The sequence below is a fragment of the Amphiura filiformis genome, chromosome 12 (genome assembly GCF_039555335.1).
Source record: "Amphiura filiformis chromosome 12, Afil_fr2py, whole genome shotgun sequence".
Taxonomy (NCBI): Eukaryota; Metazoa; Echinodermata; class Ophiuroidea; order Amphilepidida; family Amphiuridae; genus Amphiura; species Amphiura filiformis.
In genome coordinates this window covers 52,253,609-52,263,725 of record NC_092639.1, presented here as the reverse complement: position 1 = coordinate 52,263,725, position 10,117 = coordinate 52,253,609, and the positions used below count along the sequence as shown (strand labels likewise).

General features: G+C 36.7%; 1 protein-coding gene across 1 annotated transcript; it reads left to right on the top strand.

The window, feature by feature from the left end:
* Positions 1–8,139: 8,139 nt before the first annotated feature.
* Positions 8,140–9,585, top strand: LOC140166899 (uncharacterized). The gene has a single exon (XM_072190385.1). The coding sequence runs from the start codon at positions 8,140–8,142 to the stop codon at positions 9,583–9,585; it is 1,446 nt and encodes a 481-aa protein (XP_072046486.1).
* Positions 9,586–10,117: the final 532 nt, after the last annotated feature.

Below are 10,117 nucleotides of genomic sequence, written 5' to 3'. Positions count from 1 at the left end.
TTAGCAAACTTTGGTAGGATCCGGCAAAAACACTATAAATACAGCTCAAATTTCTGACTTCCATCATTTTCTACTGCCAACTCAACGATGCTAGACCAAAGCGAAGAAGATAGACTACTACAAGAAGACCACGATGATATACCATCGGGGCAGCCAGACCCAGCTTTAAGAGACAGAGAAAGAGAGAGAGAACAACCAACTGCTAGAACTTCAACTTCTAGACCAAGAAGAGAACCGACCAAACTTACTCCTGATAATTGGAATACTGTCAAAAGACTTTCCAATAAATCAAGAGATATCATCAGCATCAGAGAGAGAACTCGACATCTTTTAAGAAGATCTCATCTACAGGTTGACCAATCCATAAGACCAAACTGGTTAGCTTGCCGCCAAAATCCACCACTGCTACCAGGTACCGTTGCTTTCCCGGCTGAATTCCACGAGGAACTTGGTCAAAAACAACAGCAAAATACGAGAAAAGACTCATCAAGAAAGTCACCAAATTTCTCCCTCAGATCATCTCCAACTTAGATACCAGATTGGAAGACCATCGGCAGTCGGCACAAAACACTATCAGACGAGAAATCACGGACGGAGAACAAATTGAAAGAGCTATAGGGCTTTTTCTAAATTTCTCCAACAAAGCTTTATTATGACTCAGAATTGATGTGAAGATCCACTAACCAGTTATCTGATTACTAGAAAATAAACCAAATACATGGCCAGTAGATCTTCCATCTGAGACGGGCAAAGACTCAACAGAAACAAACGGAGAGCAAAATATAACTTCACAAATAAACTTTAATTTCTCATCAACAAAGTGATCACAATAATATAATAGATGAGCGAAACATTCTTAGTTCATTCTCCGGCTATGGCTGGCTGACAACTGCCCCGAATAATAGGCCGGGGTAATTGAGGAGACGGAGCCGCGGAGCGATATATATTTAAATTAGCTATGGAAAGCAAATAGCGTCATAACACACGCCCTGCCTTTCTTGAATTGGCGCCTGACAATTCTAAATTAATAATATAACTTTAAAATAGCAATTTGAATTGATCAACATATGATTTAAAAATATATATATCTTTTTAACACAAACTTTAACATCAGACATAACATTTCATCAAGTAACTGCATGACTAATAATTAACTGCATCTATTAATCTGAAACATTTAACTCCAAAACACGATTGGATGGGAAGAAAATTATTTTTAAAAACAACATCTTTTAAAACTCTGAAGCTCGTACAGCAGACAAGGAAAAAGGGGAAAAGGGGATGACAAACTAACACAATTCTGAAAGACATCGACCAAAACCTTGCACAATCCCCAAACTGGGCATTTACAATGTCAAGTTCCATGTATTTCAGAAAGTGCGAAGATCTTACTCTACACCTTAAACTACACCTTAAAATTAACCCTAGAGTTCATAATCTTGAATCGCTGAATCCATGGCCAGTAGATCCACCGCTGTCGACTTGAACCCATTCGCTGCACTGTACTTGACGCTGATCTTGACGTTGAACTTGACACTTGCGTGATGAACTTGACAATTTGTCGGTGTGATTCAGATCATGTTTTCCATAAAATTTTAAACATGACGTAATAAAATTGCTTTTGCAATTAGACGATAACTGATGACGGATGTCAATATAAATAACAGACGAATTAATTTCTTCATATAATTGCAGTTTTCAATGCACCAACATTGTAAAATAAGACACAGTTCCTCCCGTAGATACAGTACTTGACGAACACGACGAAACAATTCCACACGACGGAATTGCACTTAGACATTCAGCGCTGAAGACCAATACCTTGATAATATTTGATTCAGAATATAACGGGCTTACATGAAAATCGTATGCAAAGTTCCATATGGAAAAGGGTTTTAAAGTTGCGCACCATACTTTGCATAGAATGACGTCATGTATCAGGTCACAGTTAATTAACCCGTATAATATTTCTTTATTTCTGAATCAAATCTTATTCTGGAATCACACAAATATTGTACTGACGAAAATTCACAATCATTTCAGAATCACACATATTGCATACCAACTGGAACAAAATTCTTCTGTGTCAAGTTCAAATCCAAATGCACCTATTGTTCAGATGATTGACCACGAAAATGACCGAAGAACTCCATAATCCATTCAGCACGACTCGAATTCTCTGAAATATAAACTCAAGCAAAATACACAGTATAAGTATAACACATACATACTATCTAATTTAGCATATTTCTTAATTCCATAATCATAAGAATACCGTATACCATATACAATATAACATGAAATACAGTATTTCATCATAACATAACACACGCTGCCTTTCTTAAATTCTTCAAATTTTGAAAAATTAACAGCCAAAATTTCACAAACACGCAATTTTCAATTCAAAACTCATAATTGAAATTACAATCTGCTTTATTCTCCACATAATTTGGAAAATGAATACATCCAAAATTCCATAAACACACAATTTTCAAAATTCATAAATTACAATCTGCTCTATGCACAACATTAGTATTACAAAATTTAATTGCAACACATTCATCTGCTTTTGCCAGATATCTTCACAGGATTACTTTTCAAAAGTCCAAAGCAGCTGGGTTTAAATTATCAGCAGGCTCCCAAGTATTTCTGGAACTTGGGAAATCACGCCACTTGATAAGATACTGAAGCTTGTTGTCCCTGTACCTACCACGTAAAATCTTCTCTACTTCATACTCACTACTTGTGGTAACAGGAGTCAAAGGTAGACCTGGTATAAAAGATATGCGCTTATCCAATTCCTGGGATGCCATAAGTGGGGCAAACGAGTCATCTGGACAATCAGCATCTACAACATCTTCTAGAGGATCCCTTTGCACAAAATCTTTGGGCATGACATGATTTTCTGGTCTGGCATATCGATCATAGGCAAACTTCATTCGATTAACATGCACTGGGGCTGACATCAACTTATTGTTTGTCAGATTTCGAACACGGAAATTCACGGGCCCCGTTTGCTCTACGAGTAAGTATGGTCCTGACCAAAATTTCATGAGCTTCTTTGACAAGCCTGGTTGAGTGGCTGGAATATATAACCAAATTGTATCACCCACCTGAAACTGTACATCACTTGCATGTTCATCATAACGGTCTTTCATGCTAGCTTGATTAAGTTCAAGATGTTGCTTAGATATTGCACGGAACACTTCTAATTGAGATACCAAATGATTGATATGTTCTCTCACTGTCTTCTCTGGGTATTCACTCTTAGCCATCAATGTCACATCCAGGGGTAGTCTTGCTTCCCTGCCATATAATAAAAAGAAAGGGCTAAATCCTACAGAATTGTCTGCTGGTGTAGACCTATATGCAAATTGAATGGCTGGAATATACTCATCCCAGTTTGTCTGATACTCATTAGCATAGTGTGACAAGGTATCTAAGATAACAGAGTTAAAACGTTCCTGAATAGCATTACACTGTGGATGATAACTACTTGTATTCAACTTTGATGTACGCATAATCCTACACACTTCAAGCACCAGTTTACTGAGGAAATTTGTACCTCGATCACTAAGCAAATATTGCGGACAACCATGTTGACATATAATATAATCAAAGAATGCTCTAGCTACAGTGGCTGCATCAATAGTCTTAATTGGAACTAAGATAGGCCATCTGGTACAGTGATCTGTAAAACACAATACATACCGATTACCATTGGTTGTAATAGGTAGAGGACCCAAGATATCCACACTTACACGTTCAAATGCACTGGGGACCTTCATGGTCATCATGGGAGCTCTAACTTTGTGTCTATGTGTTTTCTCTGAGCACAAGATATACACGATCTTACCCAATTGTCAACATCTCTATACATACGTTTCCAGAAATATCTTTGGCGGATTTTGTGATATGTTCTCTGAAAACCAAAATGAGCTGCTAAAACATTATCATGACAGTTGTTAAGTATGATATCAATCATGGTTACAGGTACATAAAATTGCACAGTATTTCTTTCTGGCATGTGACGTTTGGCGGGTGTGTGCCATATATGATACAAAATACCTTCATGGACATAGTATTGATCTGACTGCAATAAAATATCACGTGCTTGTCTTTGATTATCAGGCAATATGTCTTCATCCAAAAATCTTATCATGGGACCAGCAAAAGGATCAGCTAATTGAGCATCTTTGAAATGATCCACATTAACATCAGTTGGTAAAGAAGGAACTTTTTGAATATCTACATACTTTGTGGCTCCATCCAGTCGTCTATTCCTCTGAAATCTCAGATTTCGAACAGTATTCACTTCTGGATCTGGCTTTGTCTCTGAAGCAGGAGAGTCATTGATGACATCATCAGTCATTGTCTCCAAGCCACATTCTGTCCAGTTTGAATCTGTTGCTGAGGAAGTAGGGGAGTCAACATGATATGAGTTACATGAATTACAAGATTCTGACACTTGAGTTGGTATTCTACTTAGTGCATCTGCATTACCATTCTTACATCCTCTTTTATGGACTACTTCATAAGTATATGATTGTAACTTCAGTACCCATCTTGCGAGGCGACCTGTTGTACGCTTTTGACCAAACAACCATTTCAATGCACAGTGATCAGTCTGAATTATGAACTTTACAGTATGTTGAAGGTATGGGGAATATTTCTTAATCCCTTCAACCACAGCCAAAGCTTCAAGTTCAGTAGTTGTATACGTCTTTTCGGAATCATGCAAAGCTCTACCTCCATAACAAATTACCTTCTCTTCACCATCTTGTACCTGTGCTAAAATGAAACCAAGACCTCTTATACTGGCGTCTGTTTGCAACATAAATTGAGTACCATCAAAACGAGGGTAGGCAAGAATTGGAGGTTCTACTAGCTTTTGTTTCAGGATTTCAAACGCTTCTGCACACTCTTTTGACCAAATAAATTGAACATCTTTACGAGTGAGATATGTTAAAGGTGCGGCTATTTTACTGTAATCTCTAATGTACTTCCTGTAATAGCCTACAAAACCTAGAAATGATCTTACTTCCGATACCTTCGTTGGAACTGGATACTCTTGGACTACTTTGGTTTTCTCTGGATCAGTAGCTATCCCATCTTTACTTACAATGTGTCCTAAATAACGTACCTGTTCTTGAGCAAAAGTACACTTTTTAGGCTTGAGCTTCAAATTGGCTTCTCTCAACCTCTGAAACACTTGTCTCAAATGATCTACATGTTCATTAAAAGAATTGGAAAACACTATTACATCATCAAGATATATTAATACAAATTTCCAATTTAAACCTCTGAACACTTCTTGCATAACTCTTTGAAACGTGGCTGGAGAATTTGTACACCCCATTGGCATTACATTAAACTCATACAAACCATCTTGTGTAATGAAAGCACTCTTTTGTTTTGAGCTTTCTTCAAGTCCAATTTGGTAATAACCTGACGCTAAATCTAGTGTGGAAAAATAATTTGGTGTTCCTGCGCCTAAGCTATCTAATGCATCATCTATGTGAGGTAGAGGAAAATTATTCTTTTCCACAATTTGGTTACATAATCTCATATCACAACAGAATCTTAGTGTACCATCAGGTTTAGGAATCATTACAACAGGAAAACTCCAACTACTGGTGGATTCTCTGATTAAACCATCTTCTAACATCTGATTGACTTGTTTACGTATTTCAGCTTGCACATGAGGAGGTTGTCTATAAGGACGACATTTGATTGGCGGATGATTACCAGTTCTTATGACATGCTCAATTTTCGTATATCTTCCTCTAGGACTATCTTTGGTTTGAAAAACGTCTACATACTCAGCTATAAGATCAGATAACATATCAGAATCGGTTTCAGTTAAATGAGAATCATTGAAATTGACCTGAGAAAGAACTTCACGTACCTTAGGATCTGGCGAATTCTGTGCCTTTACATGGACTGATGCTACAGGTACTTCATCTACTACAGAGTCATCTATATCGGTAAAATGAATGATTTCACTGTTATTTACAAGTGTAAATGTACCAAGTTTTGTTCTAGGATACAACACAATTGGTTCATTGCTAGTGTTTAACACAAGTAATTGAGTACTACAACTAGATTTGTTAGCAATAGGTTGAACACTTGATACTGTATTGGCAATCAATACTCCTAAAGCAGTGACTCTCCGTCCTCCCTGACATAATCCTATTGTGCCTTTTGGAAGATTATTCGATAACCTCGCACGCACCACTGATTGTGAATGAGGTGGAATTTCTTGCCTTTCAATTACACGCAAATTACTTTTCTTAAACAATCGCAATTTCTGTGTGTTAAAATCTAATCTGGCCTTATGCTGTTTTAGGAATCTTTTTCCCAACATGATTTCCTGACTAAGATTTCGAGCAATATACATTGGCACGAGAAATTTTGAACCTTCAATAAACAACGGAACAACAACAAAACCACTGATTTGCAACACAGATTTGTTTGCGGTACGGGCTTTTGTTAATCGCGGTCTTGACACTGCAATTTGGTGTGACAATTCCAAAGAATGCCAGTACTCATGATCGATTAGATTCATTGTACAACCAGTGTCAATTAAACAGTCAATGTTTTGGCTACCAATAGTGACAGAAATATAAACTTCTTCATCAAAATCTGTTTCAACGTTATCACTATCGCATTCAGACGCGGCAAAATTTGAATCAAATTTTCCATTGCGCGGAACTTCGGCTGAATTACACGGAGAATTATTGCCCTTTTGACGCATTTGCTCTGTCACACTGTTTACATTACAACTATTTGAAACAAATTTCTGTACAGTTTGTGCATGTATTACCTGTTCATCAGTTGGATAACAACAGTTACTACGACCCCGATTATACACATCTTCCTTTTCAGGACACTGTCTGTAGCTATGACCTAGTGTATTACATATGTAACATTTCATATTACGGTCATTAACCTCTCTACACGTATACGGACTCTGATCAATACAGCTATTACTGTTTACAGGTGCATGACATCGATCATTTACATTTTGTTCAATAGATTCAATGTACCTCTCATTGGACAATATCCTTTCATTGACCTCGCCAAAACAATTGTTTGTACGTCCTACGTTTTCGTGTACTACTCTCACTGTATTCACTATTGCCCTACTACTTGTATCCACTAATTTCACTATTTCATGACTGAGTCGGAGAAGATCATTATATTCTGTACTATGGATTACCTTCTCTGGCTGCTCTGAGTCAGCAATTGGTATGCCTCGGTGCATGCCTAGGGCAACTTGTATGCCTATAGGAGCCATAATCACATTTACTTTTCGCCATTAATATACATTGTATCAATACAAGAATATCACGCTGCAATATTATTCACAAAATGGCCGAAAACAGAAAACACGCAACAAAATTCTTCGCGCCATAAAACAACTTTGGCGGGAAATCACGAGAAGCGTATTTCACTTAATCTATCAAAAATATCACATAATATATATATACAATGAATCAATCCAATATTGCTATAAATAATAATACCAAATTAACTTACCTGGGGGTTGGTTTTTCCCACCAGGGGCAGCTGACAGCCAGTCACAGCTTGCTTGGTACCGGAAAAGATTGGATTCTGCACCATTTATTATGACTCAGAATTGATGTGAAGATCCACTAACCAGTTATCTGATTACTAGAAAATAAACCAAATACATGGCCAGTAGATCTTCCATCTGAGACGGGGAAAGACTCAACAGAAACAAACGGAGAGCAAAATATAACTTCACAAATAAACTTTAATTTCTCATCAACAAAGTGATCACAATAATATAATAGATGAGCGAAACATTCTTAGTTCATTCTCCGGCTATGGCTGGCTGACAACTGCCCCGAATAATAGGCCGGGGTAATTGAGGAGACGGAGCCGCGGAGCGATATATATTTAAATTAGCTATGGAAAGCAAATAGCGTCATAACACAAAGCAGAACAAGAAGCTCCTCTCCACAAACCAGCGTCTCAAAACAGACGAAACTAAAAGTCTATCCGACAAAACCCAACGGCTCTTTTCAGAGCCACCATACCTTCTAAAAAGAGATTGATACTTTGTGTCTATATAACACTTTATTACTTTAAACGATCTCATACTCATATAAAATGGCTAAACGAAGATTCAAAAGAAGTCAAACTACTAAGAAATCAAATAAAACTCTATCTATAATCAATCATAGAGACTATGTCAAAAAACTTAAAACATCTACTGATCATTCTGAACTAGCAAACACCTATAGACCCTTGATCTCAAACTATACTAATATAACTCTATCCGATGTACAAATCATAGCATTAGCCAAGGGTCTCAAATACATCCCTACCCCAAAACATCCTCATAGATCACAACTAGTAGAAGACTTTGACAATTTTGCAAGAAAAATGAGAGTATCCTATATCATGCACGATAAAGACAAAAAACTTGCTCCTTTCAGACCCAAATCAAAATGGGTACCACTAGACTCTGAAAACAATAAACTTGAAGAATATCTGGAGCAAACCAAAAATGAAATCTGCCATCTAAGATTCACACGACAAAAACCAAATCTCACAGGAAAGGAAAGAAACGCTCTTAATGAACTCTCCAAAAATCACGATATAGTCATCAAAAAACCAGACAAAACTAGAGGCATATGCATTATGTCAAGCTTTGAATACAGAAAAGTTGGACTTCAACACCTATCTAGCCACCACTACGAAAAAATACCATACGACAAAACGCATGAAACAGCTCAACATGTATATAACTCATTAGTAGATATGTACAACTCCAAATATATCAGCGAAGACACTTGTGACTTTCTTGACCCATTTAACTCTGAATCAGATATTAGAACTAACTACATGTATTTTTTACCAAAAGTCCATAAACCACCTCCAGAGAACTTACCATTTCATGCACGCCCTATTATAAGCGGAACAAATGGACCTACATCCAAAATCTCAACATTTTGCGACTATTTTTTGAAACCTATAGCCTCACAACAATCTACTTATGTGAAAGATACTACGGACATTATAAACAAAATAGAGGCTATCAAGTACCCCCCTAATATCTTACTAGCAACCATAGATGTCACAGCAATGTACTGTAACATTATTCAATCCGAAGCAATAGATATAGCATGCAACGAGTATGAAAACTCAAAGTTAATATATAATATTAACAAACCACCAACTGAACATTTTAGAAAGCTTCTAAGTCTCATTCTTGAACACAACACTTTCTGCTTTGATGACAACTTTTACAGGCAAAAAATTGGCCTGGCGATGGGTTCCCCTGTCAGTCCAACTTTAGCCAATCTAGCACTACACCCATTAGAACTTCAGTTTCTTAATACAACTAATAACATTCTCAACTACTGGAGATACTTAGATGACTGTCTCATCATATACCAAGGAACAGAAGAAGAACTAAAGACAGACATTAAATATCTTAACTCTATGCACCCAACTATTAAATTTACAGCCACTATCTCTAACACACAATGTCGACTACCTAGATATAACTATCTTCAAAGGAAACAGATTCAAAGAAAGTGGCACACTTGACATTAAAATGTATACCAAAAATTGTGAAACTTTCATGTACATTATGCCCACCTCTACACACCCACCTTCAACTTTCTCGGGTTTTATCAAAGGAGAATTTCTAAGAATTATTAGAAACTCCAGCAATATAGATGATGCAATTGAACGTTCAAATCTATTCACCGAAAAACTCATAATCCGAGGTTACAAAAGAGAATTCATCAACAAAATCAGAAATACAGTTTCACACTCAGAAAGACCTAACTACCTTAAAACAAAAGAAACAAAAGATACTAAATTTCCACTAGTCTTTAGCACTAAATTCACAGGACATCTCGATTCATACACTCTCAAACAAACTCTCTTGAAATATTGGAATCATATATAGAAAATGATAGGAAACTTTGCACAATTTTTCCAAAATGACCTATCATTGCTTTCAAAAGAGCCAACAATATTGAAGACAAACTAGTCAAAGCAATACTACCACCAGATGAGGACCTGCAAATTCTTATGGAACTTCAAAATGAATGAATTTAACAATCAAAATGAC

Bases quoted from the DNA above. Each gene is read 5' to 3' on its own strand.
- LOC140166899 (XM_072190385.1), top strand. From the start codon at position 8,140: ATGGCTAAACGAAGATTCAAAAGAAGTCAAACTACTAAGAAATCAAAT.